At 56.6% G+C, this 17243-nt stretch overlaps 1 protein-coding gene across 3 annotated transcripts; it reads right to left on the bottom strand.

Annotated features, from left to right (window-relative positions):
- Positions 1-100: 100 nt before the first annotated feature.
- ACTN3 (actinin alpha 3) lies at positions 101-17202 on the bottom strand. 3 transcript variants are annotated; one of them, XM_004051591.4, is made up of 21 exons: positions 16390-17202; positions 12132-12246; positions 11838-11957; positions 9319-9405; positions 8823-8910; positions 8237-8315; positions 8078-8159; positions 7215-7300; positions 6206-6298; positions 5501-5731; positions 5256-5403; positions 4041-4191; positions 3352-3460; positions 3117-3257; positions 2677-2859; positions 2068-2202; positions 1792-1971; positions 1261-1407; positions 1107-1172; positions 476-634; positions 101-395 (listed from the first exon to the last, which is right to left on the bottom strand). In XM_004051591.4, exons 1-21 carry the CDS (start codon positions 16534-16536, stop codon positions 237-239), a joined length of 2706 nt encoding a protein of 901 aa, XP_004051639.1. In that variant the 5' UTR covers positions 16537-17202; the 3' UTR covers positions 101-236. The 3 variants fall into 3 exon arrangements, with proteins under 3 accessions (XP_004051639.1, XP_055210527.1, XP_063549324.1); XM_055354552.2 differs by having other exon boundaries at positions 16688-17062; XM_063693254.1 differs by having other exon boundaries at positions 1071-1172; positions 16390-16569.
- Positions 17203-17243: the final 41 nt, after the last annotated feature.

Below are 17243 nucleotides of genomic sequence, written 5' to 3'. Positions count from 1 at the left end.
AGAGATGGCAGGGACTCCTGGCGGGTCAAGGTGGGATAGCTGGTCCTGCCCAGGAGCCTGAGGGGCCAGCTTCTGCTTCAGGAACTAAAAGGAGATGGGGAGAGACCCACAGAGGGATCTTTATTCAGAAGCACTTAGCTGGCTGTTCTCTCAGGCCCTTGCTCCGAGGGACGGATGGGATCAGCCACAGGGTGCACCCTCTCTCCATCTTGCATAGAGAACCTCAGTGGTTGGGGTCAAAGGTCACTCTCCCCATAGAGGGCACTGGAGAAGGCCACGTAGTCCAGGGCTCCAGCCGGGGCCCCGGATCCCTTGTAGGGCACCATACGGCGGATGCAGTACTCGGCCTGCTTGGCAGGGAGCTCGCGCCGCAGCTCCTCGGGGGTGATGTAGTTCTGGGGAGAAGAGGCGTTGAGGACCCACAGGTCCCGTGCCCTGCCCTAGCCCACCAGCCCCTCCACCGCCTGGGACTCACCTTGTCTCCTGCCAAGATCTTGAAGGAGGCTACAACTTGCTCAGTGGTGTCAGTCTCGGCTGTCTCTCGGGTCATGAAGTCTATGAAGGCCTGGAAGGTCACCACCCCAGCTGCGTTGGGGTCCATCATGGTCATGATGCGAGCAAACTCCACTTCCCCCTGCAGGGATAGAGGCCAGGCACTATGCCCATGAGCACTAAAGCCAGGAGGGCTCCCGGTGTCCCCTCCTGGGGACTGTCCAACCTCAGCTAGCAGAGCCCCAGTAACAAGGGTGTTCCCTTCCTCCAGAGACCTTAGCCCTGGCTGTAGGAAGTCCTTTATGGTAGGCTGAAATCTGCATCCTACCCACAGCAGGAAGCAGATTTGTTCCCTGGTCCTGATTTTTTTTCCAGGGCCACACCCGTTTCTGTAGTGCTGTTTCCCTACAGGTAAAAATGTTGCAAGCTCAGACTTTGGGTCCACACAGAACTGGGTCCAAGTGAGTTTACCTCCCTGAGCCTTGCTAGCCCCTGTGTGGATGTAATGAAGATGCAGGGGATGGTGTATGTGAAGATGGGAGGTGCACAGTAGGTGATCAGCACAGAGGAGGGGGTACTTTGGGACTCCTGGGAAGGAGCTGGGGAGCTCTCACCAGGTCATAGCCCATGGAGATGAGGCAAGCTCGGAAGTCATCAGGCTCCATCATCCCATTCCGCTTCTGTAGGGGGTGAGTGGTTATCAGGCTTGGTCTCCAGCCTCCACCAGCCCCCAAGTGTCTTACCCCACAGGGCCAGGCCCCTGCTGACCCTGTCAAAGTGGTTGAAGGATGCTCGGAACTCGTTGAGCTGCTCCTGGCTCAGTCCCTTGGCGTCTCGGGTCAGTACCTGGTTCTCCACTTCATTGATGGTGCGGGCAATGGAGGTGAGCAGCTGCTCCCAGCCCACGCGGATGTGCTGGCGGTCAGGGGACAGGCCACTGTCAGTGGGCGGCCAGTGCCTGGCCACTGGCTCTAGCTCCACATCCAGTTCACTGAATGACCCTGGGCAAGTCCTCCCCCTCACTGGGCCTCCATCCCCATCTGGAGGCTCCACTGAGTAACCCACCCCCACCCCAGCAGTCCTCCCTGTCTTTTGATAACCAGCTATGGCCAATCTTGGCCTGGTTTTGGACGGCTTTGTGGCTCTGGAAGGGTCACTTTCCATCGCTGGGTCTTAAGGGACCTGGCCAAGCTGAACTGGGGACTCTGCTGGGACACACATGCTCTGTCCAGCTGTGATCTCCCTGGGCCTCCTCAGCCAGTGCTGCCTCCCCTCTCTCCTGAGAGGGTGTGATCCCACCTCCATGCTGTAGACGGTGTGCTTATTGTCGAACACCAGGCTCTCCTGCAGCAGCTGGTGGTCACCCTCCAGCCGGTCAATGTTAGTCTTGTAGTTGATAATGTTCTGCTCCTGCTGCCGTAGCCCAGCCATCTGCTCCTCCAGAGAGCCAGCTAGCCCTGCTGCCAGCCGCCCCACTTCCTGCAGGGGTTCCCAGGCAGCATGAGGGCTCCCAACTCCCTGTGGCCCAGCCCTGGCCCCATCCCCCCAGGTTGGACCCACTATCCCAGCCCTTACCTCCACCTTCGCCTGGATCCAGGGTCCAATGGCATTGGCCTGGGCCGCAAACTGTCGCCGGAGCCTCTCATTTACCTGCTGCCGTGCCAGCTCCTCCTGCAGTGTCTGGTCACGGCTGGGCACCAGCTTTCGGACCTGGGAGGAGGGCAGTTATGCCAGAGCCAGCTCTGGGGGCTGGGAAATGGCTTTAGGGGAGATGGGCTCCAGCCCCTCAAACCTCAGCCCCTGTTGCTTTGAGCCAACTTGTCTGGGATATACGAGAAAGCTCTTGGGCAAGTCACTAACCCATGTGGGCTTCAGTTTTCTCATCTGCAAAATGGGGCTGATGGCATCATTTATAACTAATATGGGTGGATTTATAAAAGATGTCCACACACAAGGCTTAATTCTACTTCATATCAGTCCTGACAGGAGAATGCTGCTGTTACAGCTCATCATATACAGATGAGCCCAAGACAGACAAGGCGATTTATCCAATCCCACGTGGAGTCTGTGGCAGACCCCACATCTGAAGATGGACTTTATTCTCCATATCTTGGGCCACCCGAGATTTCAGGGTGGTCACAGTATGCAGGAGGGGGTGGGAGGAAGGCTGCAGGTGGCACTGACCATATCCCACTTGGTGTTGATGTCCTGCGGGCTGAGGGTGATGTAGGGATTGGTGGAGCAGGGCCGCAGCCCATACGTCTGGCAGATCTTCTGGATCTCACCCTGGATGCCCATGATGGCACCTTGCTCTCGGTCAGCCTCGGGCAACGTTGCCTTGAACTGATCGTGCGCTGTCAGCAGACTCTGGGGACGACAGGCAGGAAGTGTCAGCTGGCGTCCCCCACTTACCACAAGCAACAGGGCAGCAGTGTGCCCCAGGCCACCCACCAGTCCTGGGCAGTCCTGACACAAGAACCCCGGCCTCCTGTCTTCCAGCCCAGCACTCGGGAACCGGGGTTTTCCTCCCATCCCTATGCCCCAGGAGCCTAAAGTTGTGGGTGGCAGAATTTGGGGCCAGCTTTCCTGTCATCCTATCCATCCCCTGCAACCCTGGCACCCACCTGGGTCTCCTCCACAGAGTGTACCAGCCACACGTCCTGCAGGTCCTCCACGGCACCATCCAGCCAGTTGTTGAAGGGCGCGGCCCGCCGGGCAAACTCCAGTTGCAGCTGGTCAATGGTCTCCAGGAGCTTCTCCATCCGCTAGAGGTGGGGGGCGTAGTGGGTGAGAAGCCTGCCCAGCAGACCTGGCCTCACCCACCTACCCACCCCCCAGCTCCCCGGCCTCCAGCCCCACCTCTAGCGCATCCCGCCTCTTCTGGGTCAGGGTGCCCAGGTTGTCCCACTGATCGCAGATGGCCTGGCAGCGGCTATTCACTGAGGCCGCCTCGTGGTAGTCCAGCTCACTGGGAGCGAGAAGTAGGGCGAGTGTGGGGCCAGCCCCAGCCCAGATGTCCTAACTGCACTCCCAGGGCTGGAACCTGCTCCCCAGATGGGGGTGAAGGCGTGCGGGAGTCAGGGCAGGTGGTGGGTAAAGCTGGGTGCTTTCCAAGAGGGGCGGTACCGGCGCATCCCTCTGGGCAGGTGGGCGCCCGCGGGTCCTTAGCTGCAGTCCATGGAGGTGCTTGGGTGGAGGGGCGGGGTTGCGCAAGAAGGGGCGGGTTCATGAGAGGGCGTGGCCAGGCCAAGGCTGATGGGGAGGGTTTGGAGCAGTAAGCCGGGTGAAGAGAGCGGGCAGGTTAGAGGGCAGGTCACGGAGTGAGACAGGTCAAGCGCCAGTGGGAAGAGTGTGAGCAGCAGAACGGGGTCCGGAGGTGGGGGTGGGGTTCCAGGAGGGGCGGAGCGAATGGGACCTGGGTACCACGGCGGGGTTACAGAACCCGGGAGAGCCTAGTGTCTTGAGAAGGGCAATGGGGATCAGGGTGGGGCTCGCCACCGGGGCGGGGCCGGGGGTGTTGGGGGCGGGCCCCGCGAGGCCCCGCCTACTTGAGCTCCTGGGCCAGCGCGGCGATGTGCTCCACGCGGTCCTGGTGCGCCGCCAGGTCGCTCTCAAAGGCCTCGTGGCGCCGCAGCAACGCCCGCACCTCCTGTAGCGAAGCCGAATCGTAGTCGCGCTGGCTCAGCATCTCCTCCTTCCCTGCTCAAAGAGATGCCGGCTCCGGTCACCCAGTGGCGGCAGGGGCAGGGGTGCGCTCCAGGCTGCGTGACCGTGAAGCCTCATCTGCTAAGGTGGCGATCGCACCGGCTTAGCCCGTCCTAGGGATTTGCTCTGCGGCGTCGGTGTAATAACGTAGGTGAAAGTCCTCTTCCGTGGCGTGATCCGCAAATGACATCAGCGTCCCCTGAGCGAGCTACGTCCAGGGGGCCCTTGGTACAGTTTTAGCATAATTTGACCTTAAAATAGCTCTCAACGATTCTGTAACCCCCATGAGCCCCTGACCCGGCCTCCTTTGTTCACTACAGAAATCCTCAACAGAACAACGAATGGATGTTTCTATCCAGAGTAATATATTTGACTCGTGCAATATTTTAGCGTCAGTATACTTTGAGTATGACATAAGTGATGTTAGGGTGAGGAATGGACTCACCTTTGAACACCTGATACATATAAAATAAAATGCTAAATTGAATTAGTCAGAGCAGATCTACAGAAGACCAGAGCAGGGCTGGGGGGTGAGGGGGAAGGCTGAGTTTATAGAAAACAGTCGGGTGTGCGGTGGCTCATGCCTGTAATCCCAGCACTTTGGGAGGCTGAGGTGGGTGGATCGCTTGAGTCCAGGAGTTTGAGACCAGCCTGGGCAACAAAGTGAGAACCCATCTCTATAAAAAGTACAAAAAGTTACTGGGCGTGGTGGTGCACGCCTGTGGTCCCAGCTACTTGGTTGGCTGAGGCAGGAGGATCGCTTGAGCCTGGGAGGCAGAGATTGTAGTGAGCCGAGATTGTACTAGCCTGGGCAATAGAGCAAGACTCTGTCTCAAAAAACAAAACAAACAAACTGTGGCCCACAGAGGGGCAGTGGCCAAAAGAGAGGCCTAGGTTGCACCACAGCAAGTCAGGGTGGGACTAGAAATCAGTCTCTGGCTTTCCTGCAGAGCACCTACCCTTGTCCTGTGCATTTTGCCAAGAACCTCCCCTCCTGCCCCTGCACACCAATCTCCACCCCAAGAGACAGTCCAGCCCCATGAGGTAGGTCTACCTACCCCGGGTCCAGGCTTCGTGCAGGGAGGCCTTCTGCCGGAACTTCTCAGCCAGGTGCTGGAGTCGCTGCAGGCGCCGGATCTCCGAGAGCAGCCAGTCCTCATAGCCCTTTTCCACCTGCTCCAGCCCCCGCCAGGCGTTGGCGATGTCCTGTGGAGCAGGCAGGGGTGCGCTCCATCACGGTTTGCCCATTGTACAGATGGGATACGGACCCCAAGGTCACCTAGGGAATGTGTGTAGAGCTCACCGAGACCAGCTTGCCCTCGGAGGGCATGAAGGCAGGCCGGTGGCTGAGCCGCAACTTGGTCTGCAGTGTGTTGAAGTTGATCTCCAGCTGGCACTTTTCCTGAACGCGGGGCGGCTTGTGCAGACGCCGGTAGTCCCGAAAGTCCTCTAGTTTGCGCTGCATGGCACTCATGCTGGGCTCACCCACACGGTTCTCCAGCCATGGGACAGTGCGGCGGATCCACTCCAGCAGCTGACAGGGCCAGGCAGGGGCAAGGCAGACAGCTCTGAGCTGACCTGCCCAGCTCACCCACCCCTCTCCACCCACACCCAGGCTGTGGCCAGAGTGTAGGTGGGGGTGACTTTGACAACTACGAAAGCAGGATGGGGTAGTCCCCATGAGTCAGAGAAGAAGTGGGATGGTTGATTTCTGAGTCCAGGGGCTAGTATAGGTTGGCACAGAGCAGAGGGCCATGTGACTATCTAAATACGAGTGAATGGATCGATGCTGAAGTAAATGGATGAATGATGAGTGAATCAATGACTGACCAGGAGCATGGGTTGGCAGAAGGGCAGGTGATGGGTGGGGATGGACAGGAGGAGGCTGGGAGGAAGCCAGGGCTACTCTGAGCAGAGGGAGGCTCTGCAGTCCCACGCTTGGGGTTAGCAGGGTTGGGAGAGCCAGTAGGGCTGGGGTGGGGAGAGCACGGTGGGAGCCCAGCCTCACCTCACTGGCAAGCTTCTCATACTCCTCCATCAGCTTCTCGTTTTCCTGGTTCACTGCCAGCACCTTGCAGATCCTGTTGGCAGCTGTCTCTGCCTGTGGGGGGAGTGGGCAGAGGGCTGGCATTAAAGCAAACTGCTTCTGTAAAGCCCTTAAAACCCAGAGTCCCGCCGGGCGCGGTGGCTCACGCCTGTAATCCCAGCACTTTGGGAGGCCGAGGCGGGCGGATCACAAGGTCAGGAGATCGAAACCATCCTAGCTAACACGGTGAAACCCCGTCTCTACTAAAAATACAAAAAAATTGGCCGGGCGTGGTGGTGGGTGCCTGTAGTCTCAGCTACCTGGGAGGCTGAGGCAGGAGAATGGCGTGAGCCTGGCAGGCAGAGCTGGCAGTGAGCCGAGACCGCCCCACTGCACTCCAGCCGGGGCGACAGAGCAAGACTCCGTCTCAAAAAAACAAAACAAAACAAAACACAAACAAACAAACAAAAACAGAGCCCCTAGCTGGGCGTGGTGGCTCATGCCTGTAATCCCAACAGTTTGGGAGGCTGAGGTGGGTGAGTTACTTGAGTCCAGGAGTTCGAGACCAGCCTGGGCAACATGATGAAACACTATCTCTACAAAAAGTACAAAAATTAGTCAGGTGTGGTAGCACGTGCCTGTAGTCCCAGCTACTGGGGAGGCTGAGGCAGGAGGCTGAGGTCAAGGCAGCAATGAGCTGTGATCACGCCACTTCACTCCAGCCTGGGTGACAGAGTGAGACTCTGTCTCAAAAAACAAACAAACAAAGAATGGAGTCTCTGCAAATTGGGAAAGGGATGGGGGGAGCACGGCTTTTAGGTAGGGAGGGAGTTTCCAAACCAGGGTCCTCTGCTCCTGCTGAAGACTGAGTGTGTGCAGCTGGCACAGTGGCACTCCAACCTCCGTGGTCTGGCGCCTCCAATGTTGGACTACAGCCAAGGTTGGGCCCTTGGGTCCACAAGCCCAGGCAGCAGCAGTTGGGCCGCCTTACCTGCTCAGCCCCGGCAAAGGCATGGTAGAAGCAGGACACATAGGTCATGATGGCCTTCTCATCCGGCTTTGGGGTGTTCACAATGTCTAGGGGAGGACAGCACGGTGTCTACTGGCCAAAGCCAGGGGTCCCTCCCCAGGCAGAGAACTCTCTCTGGGTGGGAGGGCTGGAAGCATCCAGTCATGGCCACCAGCAGCCAGCCACCCAAGCCCAGTGTCTTCTCTTCCTTGAAGCTCTCTCTCCTTACCCCAGGGCTCAGCAACTTCCCCATCTCCCCACCTTGGGGTGAGCAAAGTGTGAGGGACTGGGTGGGTGAGTGTGAGTGGGCAGCCACTGTGGCCCTCGTGAGGGACTGGTCCACGCTGTCTCGTGCCTTGAACTATCCTATACCTCCCTCGGTCTGTGTGTCTTTCCCCCAAGTCCACAAGCTCCTCAGGGCAAGAAAAAGTTCTTCTCCAGCAGTGCCCACACAGCCTGGGCATCATGCATAGTAGATGCTCAGAAAGTGTTTGCTGCTTCAGTTGACTATTGCCTTGCCTAGGCATGGGGACCACAGGCAGGATGTGCCCCAGGGGAGCTGCCAGTCTTGGGGGACCAACATCCCAGGTAACCCAGGTAACTGGGATGTGAGGCAGAAGGTAGGGCCATTACATAGGGGAGAGGTGGGAGAGGCTGGTCCTCTTTGGGGGATGGGGCATGGGACAAGATAGAGGACTCCTGGAGAAGGGGGACTGTGACCAGGGAGTGGTGTGGGGGCGGTCGGAGCATCCCAGGAGGAGGAAAGGGCCGTGCAAAGGTGTGGAGGTTGTACCAGGCCCAGTGTGGAGAATGTGGGGTCTTCCCCTGGGCTAGCTCACTCTCACCTTCTGCATCCAACATCTTGGGGATGTCCAGGTATTTCTCTGCCACCTCAAAGGCAGTGTTCAGGTTTCCAATGGGGTCATCCTAGAAGGGTGTAAGGGAGGAGGGTGAAAGGTCAGCTGCAGGCAGAGGCCTTGGGCTGGGGTGGCGGGGGCCTCTACCTTTCGCAGTTTGGCGTAGTCGATGAGGTCAGGGCGGTGTCGGTGGATGAGGGCACAGAGGGCCAGGCCATCCTTCCAGCTGCACAGAGAGAAGAGGGGGGTCAGGCCTGGGTTCAAGCTGGGGCCCCGTTCTCCCCTCGTCCCAGGAGCACCCCCTAGAAGGACAGCCTTATCTGTAAAATGGAGTAAAGTACAAATCCCTTAGCTTGGCGTTTGAGGCCCTTCATGACCAGATCTGGACCATCTCCTGCTAGCTCATCACAATTCCGTCACACACTCATGCTTAGGCCCGACCAGTTTCTAGATGTTTTTGGCCTCCAGCTTCCCTCTGGCTGGAATGGCCTTCCAGGGAAGTCTCAAACACTCCCTCCTCCAGGAGTTACTGGAACCCTCCTGGATTCAATTCCATTCCACTCAACAGTTTCTGAGCCCTCTTTTCAGACACTGTTCCAGGAACTGTGACCTTTTCCTTCCCTGTGGCTTGTGACAGGGACCAGCTCAGTGCCCTTCACTGACCAGGGAGGGCTCCTCTCTATGCCCAGTACCCCACAGAGGCCCACACACATTTGGTAACCAGCTGACAGACCTGGTGTGGAAGTTCTGCACATTGACGTTGCGGTATGGTGCTGTCTTCCGCTGGCACCACAGAAGCAAGCCTTCCTTGGCTGAGGTTTCTAGGTGGCGGGGGAGGTGGGAGAATTCATTGGGAAGGAGTCCAGGTCAGCCCTCTCACACTCCTTTTTTTTTTTTTTTTTTGAGACAGGGTCTTGCTATGTCATCCAACTGGAGTGCAGTGACACGATCATGGCTCACTGCAGCCTCAACCTCCCAGGCTCAAGCGATCCTCCTACCTCAGCCTCCCTAGTATCTGGGACTATAGGCACATGCCACCGTGGCCAGCTTTTTTTTTTTTTTTTTTTTTTTGTATTTTTTGTAGAGATGGGGTTTCACCATGTTGTCCAGGCTGGTCTTGAACTCCTGGGCGATCCTTCAAGTGGTCTGCCCGCCTTGACCTCCTAAACTGTGGGGATTACAGGCCCCAGCCACTGCACCTGGCCCCAGCCTCCTTTCCCATTGCTCACCTTCCACAGAGATGTCCTGGATGGCGAAGCGAAGGATGATGGTCCAGATCATGCCTAGGGTCATCTTCAGGTTCCCGTCGACAATCTCTGCAGGGCAGGGGTCAGGGGACAGATTTGCCTGGCATTCAAGGTCTGTGCTATCTGGCCTTAGCTTACCTTCCCCTCTGATCAGCCCTCTGGCCCTTGTCTCCCATTTCAGGGCTGGCACCTAGTAGGTGAGCACCTAGCAGGTGCTCAATAAGCATCTCTTTTTCTTTCTTTTTTTTCTTTTTTTTGAGATGGAGTCTCGCTCTGTCACCCAGGCTGGAGTGCAGTGGCGCAATCTCTGCCTCCCAGGTTCACACCATTCTCCTGCCTCAGCCTCCTGAGTAGCTGGGACTACAGGCACCCACCACCACACCCGGCTAATTTTTTTTATTTTTAGTAGAGAAGGGGTTTCACCATGTCAGCCAGGATGGTCTCAATCTCCTGACCTCGTGATCTGCGTGCCTCGGCCTCCCAAAGTGCTGGGATTACAGGCATGAGCCACCATGTCTGGCGTCTTTTTCTTTTCTTTTCTTTTCTTTTCTTTTTATTATAATTTTTTCCCATGGAGTCTCCCTCTTTGCCCCAGCTGGAGTGCAGTGGTGCAATCTCAGCTCACTGCAACCTCCGCCTCCTGGGTTCAAGTGATTCTCCTTCCTCAGCCTCCCTAATAGCGGGGACTACAGGCTGCACCACCAAACCCGGCTAATTTTTTTGTATTTTTAGTAGAGATGGGGTTTCACCATGTTGGCCAGGCTGGTCTCGAACTCCCGACCTCAAATGATCTGCCCACCTCAGCCTCCCAAAGTGCTGGGATTACAGTCGTGAGCCACTGCACCCAGCTGCATCTATTTTTTGGGGGGTGACAGAGTCTTGCTCTGTCGCCCAGGCTGGAGTGCAGTGGTGTGATCTCAGCTCACTGCAACCTCTGCCTCCCGGGTTCAAGCAATTCTTCTGCCTCAGCCTCCCGAGTAGCTGGGACTACAGGTGCATGCCACCATGCTCAGCTGATTTTTGTATTTTGAGTAGAGATGGATTTCACCGTATTGGCCAGGCTGGTCTCGAACTCCTGACCTCATGATCTGCTTGCCTTGGCCTCCCAAAGTGCTGGGGTTACAGGTGTAAGCCATCACCCCTGGCCCGCATCTATTTTTTTGTTTAGTTGGTTGGTTTTGGGAATTTTTTGAGATGGAGTTTTCTCTTTGTGTGTGTGTGTGTGTGTGTGTGTGTGTGAGAGAGAGAGAGAGAGAGAGAGAGAGAGAGAGAGAGAGAGAGAGAGAGAGAGAGAGACAGAGTCTCTCTTGTCACCCAGGCTGGAGTGCAATGGTGCAATCTTGGTTCACTGCAACCTCCACCTCCCAGGTTCAAGGGATTCTCCTGCCTCAGCCTCCCGAGTAGCTGGGATTACAGGTGTGCGCCACCATGCCCAGCAAATTTTTGTGTTTTCAGTACAGACAGGCTTTCACCATGTTGGCCAGGATGGTCTCAAACTCCTGACTTCAGGGTGATCCATTTGCCTTGGCCTCCCAAAGTGCGAGAATACAGGCGTGAGCCACTGTGCCTGGCCAAGATGGAGTTTTGCTATGTTTCCCAGGTTGATCTCCAACTCCCGGGCTCAAACAATCCTTCCGCCTCAGTCTCCCAAGTAGCTGAGACTACAGCGCTACCATGCCTGGCTTGTTATTTAGCAATTATTTCACTGAACTCTTACTAGGGTTCGGGGGCTGAGCTGGCATTTTGGGTATATTGGCTTTTCTTTCTTTTTTTTTTGAGACGGAGTCTAGCTCTGTCACCCAGGCTGGAGTGCAGTGGCAAGATCTCAGCTCACTGCAACCTCGGCCTCCTGGGTTCAAATGATTCTCTTGCCTTAGCCTCCTAAGTAGCTGGGATTACAGCCACGCGCCGCCACACCCAGCATATTTTTAGTAGAGACAGGGTTTTACCGTGTTGGCCAGGATGGTCTTGATCTCCTGACCTCGTGAGCCCCACACCTCAGCCTCCCAAAGTGCTGGGATTACAGGTGTGAGCCACCAGGCCTGGCCGGCATTTTTTTTTTTTTTTCTTTCAGACGGAGTCTCTCGCTCTGTTGCTCAGGCTGGAGTGCAGTGGTGTGATCTCGGCTCACTGCAAGCTCCACCTTCCAGGTTCATTCGATTCTTGTACCTCAGCCTCCCAAGTAGCTGGGATTACAGGTGTGTGCCACCACACCCAGCTGATTTTTGTATTTTTAGTAGAAATAGGGTTTTGCCATGTTGGCCAGGCTGGTCTCAAACTCCTAGCCTCAAGCAGTCCACCGGCCTCGGCCTCCCAAAGTGCCGAGATTACAGGCGTGAGCCACCGTGCCTGGCTGGTACACTGGCTCTTTACAGGCTCTCTTGCGAGGCAGGGATTATTCTCATTGCTGAGATGAGGAAACTGAGGCTCACAGAGGTGATTTGCTGATGTCAAGAGAGGCCCCCGTGCCCTGCCCAAGACCCTTCCTGCCACCTCCTCACCTTCAGCACCAATGGACACCAGTTTAACCCCCTTGCTGGCAATGAAGTCCAGGGCCTTGTTAACGTTGGCGATTTTGTGGAAGCGCATCTTGCCTTTATCTGGCCTAGGCAGCCTCTCACCTGGGTTTAAGAGGAGAGGCCAAGGGCCAAAGGTCATGAGAGGCAGCTGAAGCTATTGTCCGCAAACTCTCCCCTCCCCACCAAGTCCCGTCCAACACTCCGCCACCCTATTCCCCCTGCTGTCCAGATGTTCCTGGGTCCTGGGGCCCAGGTGCACTGATTTGCCATCCTCACCTGAAATGACCTCCAGGAGCAGCATGAGTTTGAGGCCATTGCGGAAATCTTCCTCGATGTTCTCTATCTGGGTGCCTGCCTTGCGCAGGTGTGAGTTGCACCAGGCAGTGAAGGTCTGGGGGCAGAGGACAGCACTCAAACCCTACGACTGGCTCTGGGGGATGTGGGGCACAGTCCTGTCTCTTCAGTCAGGGTAGGTCTCAGAGCCTTGTATTTCTGGATTCAAGTCTCAGCTCAGCTCAGCCACTGACTTGCTGTGCATCCTGGGCCAGTCCCTTTCCCTCTCTGAGCTTTCATTTTCCTGAGAGGGGAGAAATGGGGTCTGTGACCCATGCAGGTCCCAGTTCAGACTCGGGGCACCCGGCCACCAGCACCCCAGCCTTGGGGGTCTTAAACACTGGAGGGCCCTTAGAAAATGTTAACACATTCAAAGTGTGGGGCCCTCTGAGGTTTTGAACCATAGGAGCCAGTGCAGGGTGATATTGCCTTTCTGAAATCTGAAAACTCCTGGACTGAAGCACATCTGGCCCTCAGGGTTTTGCCTAAGGGACTGTCTCTGTGTTTCTGTTTTCTCAGTGCTACTGACCTTCTAGGGTTGTTGTAAATTGGCCTCCAAGTAGACCCTACATGAGTAAGGACTCTGAGGGCTGTTGGAGCATCAGCTGGCACTCGGGCCCAGCCTGATCTCATTTTGTTCTTTTAGAGAGAGACGGTCTTACTATGTTGCTCAGGCTTGTCTCAAGCTCCTGGGCTCAAGTGATCCTCCTGCCTCGGTCTTATTATGTTGCCCAGAGTGGTCTCAAGCTCCTGGGCTCAAGTGATCCTCCTGCCTTGGCTTCCCAAAGTGTTGGGATTACAGGCATGAGCCACCATGCCTGGTCTGATCTCATTTCTGGGGGTGACTGCCCACCCCTTCCCCAAAAGTCAGCCTCAGCCTCAGCCTCCTTCTGAGATGGGAGGGATGGTACAGGGCTGTGTGTCTGTTGGGGATAGGGGTGACACGACACTTGGTACACAAGTTTCTGCCAACCTACCGCCCTTCAGGTCCTGAATTCTGCCTTTCCATAGACTACTTGGTAGAGTCAGGGTGGGCTCCAAGGTCAACTGAGCCACTCATGCTCTGTGATCTAGGGTCAGCCCCTTTCCCTCTTCGGGGCTTGGTCTTCCCATTTGTGTAATTAAAGGATCAGAATCTATGATGTCTCAGGTCTTTCTTCTTCCAACCTGGCAGGATTCTTGGATTCAGAGCATCCCCACACCACAAAGCAGATACTCCTGGGAGGTGGCCCTGGGAGCCATTTGGAATTCTTCCCCTCAGCCACCTTTCCTTCCTCAGACCAGCTTGCCAGATGCCCTGGGAGCTGGACATGGAAGATGATGCGTTAAATACTTGAGGGGCTGTCATTGCTAAGGAAAGGGAGTGAGCTTTCCATCACTGGAGGTATGTAAGTAGACACTGAGTACAAGTTGATGGGAACCTAAGCACTGAATAGGGCAGTTAGATTTCCCACAGTTCCCTCCAACCCTGGAGTCTAAGATACTTTGAGTTTGGAAAGGGCAGGGGGATAGGCAGGTCTGGGTGGTGCCAAACATGACTCTTTTTTTTTTTTTTTTGAGACAGAGTTTCGCTCTTGTTGCCCAGACTGGAGTGCAATGGTGCGATCTCTACTCACTGCAACCTCTGCCTCCCTGGTTCAAGTGATTCTTCTGCCTCAGCCTCCCAAGTAGCTGGGATTACAGGCATGTGCCGCCACGCCCTGCTAATTTTGTATTTTTAGTAGAGATGGGGTTTCTCCATATTGGTCAGGCTGGTCTCGAACTTCCAACCTCAGGTGATCCGCCCCCCTCCGTCTCCCAAAGTGCTGGGATTACAGGCATGAGCCACCACTCCCGGCCCAAACAAGACTCTTAATGAGATGTGGTTCCTGCCCTAAGGGAGCTCACAGTCCATCCAAGAGTCATTTTGGTCTGAGAAGCGCTGTAAGAGGTTGCCAAGGAACTTATGGGAGGGACGCTGCGGATCAGGGTGGGGGCCTCTTGGGGAAGGCGAGTATTTGATCAGAGCTGTGATGGGCAGGAATTATTCAGGAAGGGAAGGGCAGGCAAGGGCATTTCAGGCAGGGGCTGCCATGCAGGCAAGTGCTCGGTGGCTGTGAGAAACACTTGCTACATTTGTCAGACTACAAGGATCTGGGCACTGCTGGAATGGAGCTGGGGTTGTTGGGGTATAAGTGGTGAGAGGCAGGCCGGAGGGGCAGCAGGGGCCAGGTCATGCGCGATCTTGGGTGCTAAGCTGGGGAGTTAAAATTTGATCCGGAGGGCAACAGAGAGTCAGGGAAGCCTCAGGCAGGAGGGAGGTGGGCAGAACTGTCCATGCTGGTTGCAGAGTGGAGATGAATGGCTTGGTGTGGCAGAAGGCAGAAGTGAGGACGCAGTCACTGGGATCAGGGCAAGAGAGGAAGGGTGTCAGTGTGGGGGACAAGGCAGGATTGGATGGATGAGACAGAAATGTTGGAATGTAAGCTCCCATGGCAGGGGCTTTATTTTGTCTGCTGCCGAATCCCAGCACCTGAAACAGCGCTGGCACATGGTAGGACATCAGGTGGGAGGAGGCAGCGTGCTGCTCCAAGACTGTGTGAAGGAAGCCCTTGGATGGAGGAGTCACTGGGGAGAAAGGGAGCACAGAGCAACAGGGAGGGGTCAGGGCTAAAGCTGAGCACAAGGATGTTTATTACCACCTTGCAATAAACAACGCTGGACGAGAAAGAAATGAGCCAAATGTCCAACTACAAGGGATGCTGATTGATTTTCAGATCCTCTATGCTGTGCAGCCATTGAATGAGTAGATGAGATGGTGACTGCAAGTTGGGATGAACAGATGTTCCTGATAATTTGTTAGGTGACAAAGGCAAGTTACAGACTGGCACGTGTCATATGGGGGGCACGCAGACCTGGATCTCGGAGAGGCCCGGGTGGGTGGGGGTAGGGATAGGAGATGTTGCAGAACAGGTGGCAGCTGGAGCCAAGGACAGGGATGACACCACCGGGAAATTGCCGAACCTGGGACTGCAGCCGTGCTTGGAGACAGGTGCAGGGGGAGCCTAAGGGGAGGCCTGTCACCCAGGGCACCCCAGCCGAGTCAGCGGAGCCTCTCGGCGCTTGGGGTCATCTCCTGTCATCTAACCCAGCAGAAGTACTCTGATTCTAAATTCTGGGACTCTCAGATCCTTTAAATTCCACTGAGTACCCCAGTACCCTGCCCTCTCCTGGAGTCGTACAGTGTTGGCACATGCTGAGCAGGGTCCAATGGCCTCATAGTGCCCTCCTGGTTGCCCCTGGCCTGCCACTCTCCAAAGTATTCTCCCTCTGGCCTGGATCATTTTCCCTTTGGGAACCCAGGTGTCCTGCCCCCTCTACTTGGGAAAGTCTGGGAGTGAAAATAGCTCAGGGAGGGAGGGGCCCTGAGTGCCCAATGGGCTGGGCCTGGGTAGCAGCTGCCCCTGTGCCCCTCTTCGGCGCCCCCGAGGTGCTGCCTCAGCACTAAGTGTCCATCTGGCTGGAGAGTCAGGTTACTGCGTAAGGGGCCCCAGGTCTCCCCTCCTCCCCGACCTATGGCCTTTTCAGCAGACTCAGGGCCCCATGCCTGGGGTATCTTGGGAAAGAATGGGGGTGGGGAAAAGGGTAAAGATCCTCAGGTTGCGGGGCTCCTGATGTCTGACAGTCTGTGATGTGGGGCCTGTCTGTGCTCTTTCTGGGCTTCAGTTTCTTCAATTGTTAAATGAGATACAGCGACTATGGACCCCACCCCGGAGACGAGGTGGGGTGGGGTCTGAGAGGACCCTTCTCACCACCCCCACACTCCCAAGTCCACTAGTTGCCTGACTGCAAGCCTTCAGGGTGGGGTCTGGGAATATTTAACTAGAAGAAGATTCTTCTTCCTGAACCCCCTAACTTGGATCTCCTGGGGTTTGCCCAGCCTGTTTTCAGCAGCAGAAGTGGGGCAGTGGGCCCAGGGGAATGAACCCTGGTGGGGGTGGGGAGCCCAGAAACTCTCTTGTCATTTTAAACCCCTCTTGAGGGCTCCCAGCCCTCTCCTTCAGCCCTGGGGACAGCAGGCAGCTGATGGGCAGAGCCTGGGCTGGGGATTAGCACTCTAGGTTAAAGACAAGCTCTGCCCCTGCACTGCTGAGATGCCCAGGACAAACCGCCCGGCCTCTCAGGCCTCGGTTTTGCTGTCAGGAAATGGGCGAGCACTCACTTTCCGCTGCTGCTTCTCCCAGGCCGGGTCCAGCAGCAGGTCGCGGTCCCAGTCTTCCTCCTGTTCCATGTACTCGCCGCCCCCGCCGCCGCCCGCGAAGCGCCCCTCCCCGGCCCCCAGACCCTCGGGCTGCATAACCATCATCATCTCGATCGGGCTCCTGGCTTCGCTCCGCTCGGCGCGCTCTCGGACACCCGGGCCCCATTAAGTAGGGCCCAGCCCAGCCCCAGATCGAATTCGCACTAAATATGGGTGAGGAGGGAGGGGCCGGATGGGGGTGAAGGAGCTCGGGTTGGACCTGGCAAGGGGTTGTCCTGAAGCCGGGAACTGCGGGACTCGGGGGCGCCGGGGTGGATCTCGCGGCGGAGATCCTGGGTTTGCATTGCTGCTCCGCTGCTGGGGCGCTGTGTGACCTTGAGAAATCCACGGGACCTCTCTGAGTCTGTTTCCTCCTCTCCACAATAGAAAGGCCGATAATAATAGTGGCCGCGGGCCGCTCTAGAGGCTGCCCTCTGGAGCTCCTCGTGAGCCTCTTCCAGCACCTCGCTGGTGGGACACAGAGACCTATCCCCATTTCACAGTCAGGAACACAGAGGCGCCGAGCTGTTTTGCATGTTTTCTGGGGTGATGAAGGGAGACACCCGGGCATGGGGAACGGCTCTGAGCCAGCTGGATGGGCTGCGGCAGGGCTATTAATATCGGGGCGGCTGGGGGGAGTAGGGGAGAATGTGCTGAGCCGGGAAACCCCGACACCACCCCGGCTGCAACTCAATCCCCCGAGCACTCCTGGCCCCCGCGCCAGCGGGCGGGACTCCGACGGGAGGGGAGGGGCCTCCAGGGTGGGCGGGTCAATC

Source organism: Gorilla gorilla, chromosome 9, assembly GCF_029281585.2.
Source record: "Gorilla gorilla gorilla isolate KB3781 chromosome 9, NHGRI_mGorGor1-v2.1_pri, whole genome shotgun sequence".
Lineage (NCBI taxonomy): Eukaryota > Metazoa > Chordata > Mammalia > Primates > Hominidae > Gorilla > Gorilla gorilla.
The sequence above is the reverse complement of the archived record's forward strand: the minus strand, read 5'-3'. Positions and strand labels throughout refer to the sequence as shown.

Excerpts from the sequence above, each read along its gene's own strand:
- ACTN3 (XM_055354552.2), bottom strand. The coding sequence starts at position 17,038 with ATGCCCGGGTGTCTCCCTTCATCACCCCAGAAAACATGCAAAACAGCT. Across the intron at positions 8,160-8,236 it reads ACTACGCCAAACTGCGAAAG|GATGACCCCATTGGAAACCT; the intron begins GTAGAGGCCCCC and ends ACACCCTTCTAG. Across the intron at positions 3,461-4,040 it reads GCGCTGGCCCAGGAGCTCAA|TGAGCTGGACTACCACGAGG; the intron begins GTAGGCGGGGCC and ends TCTCGCTCCCAG.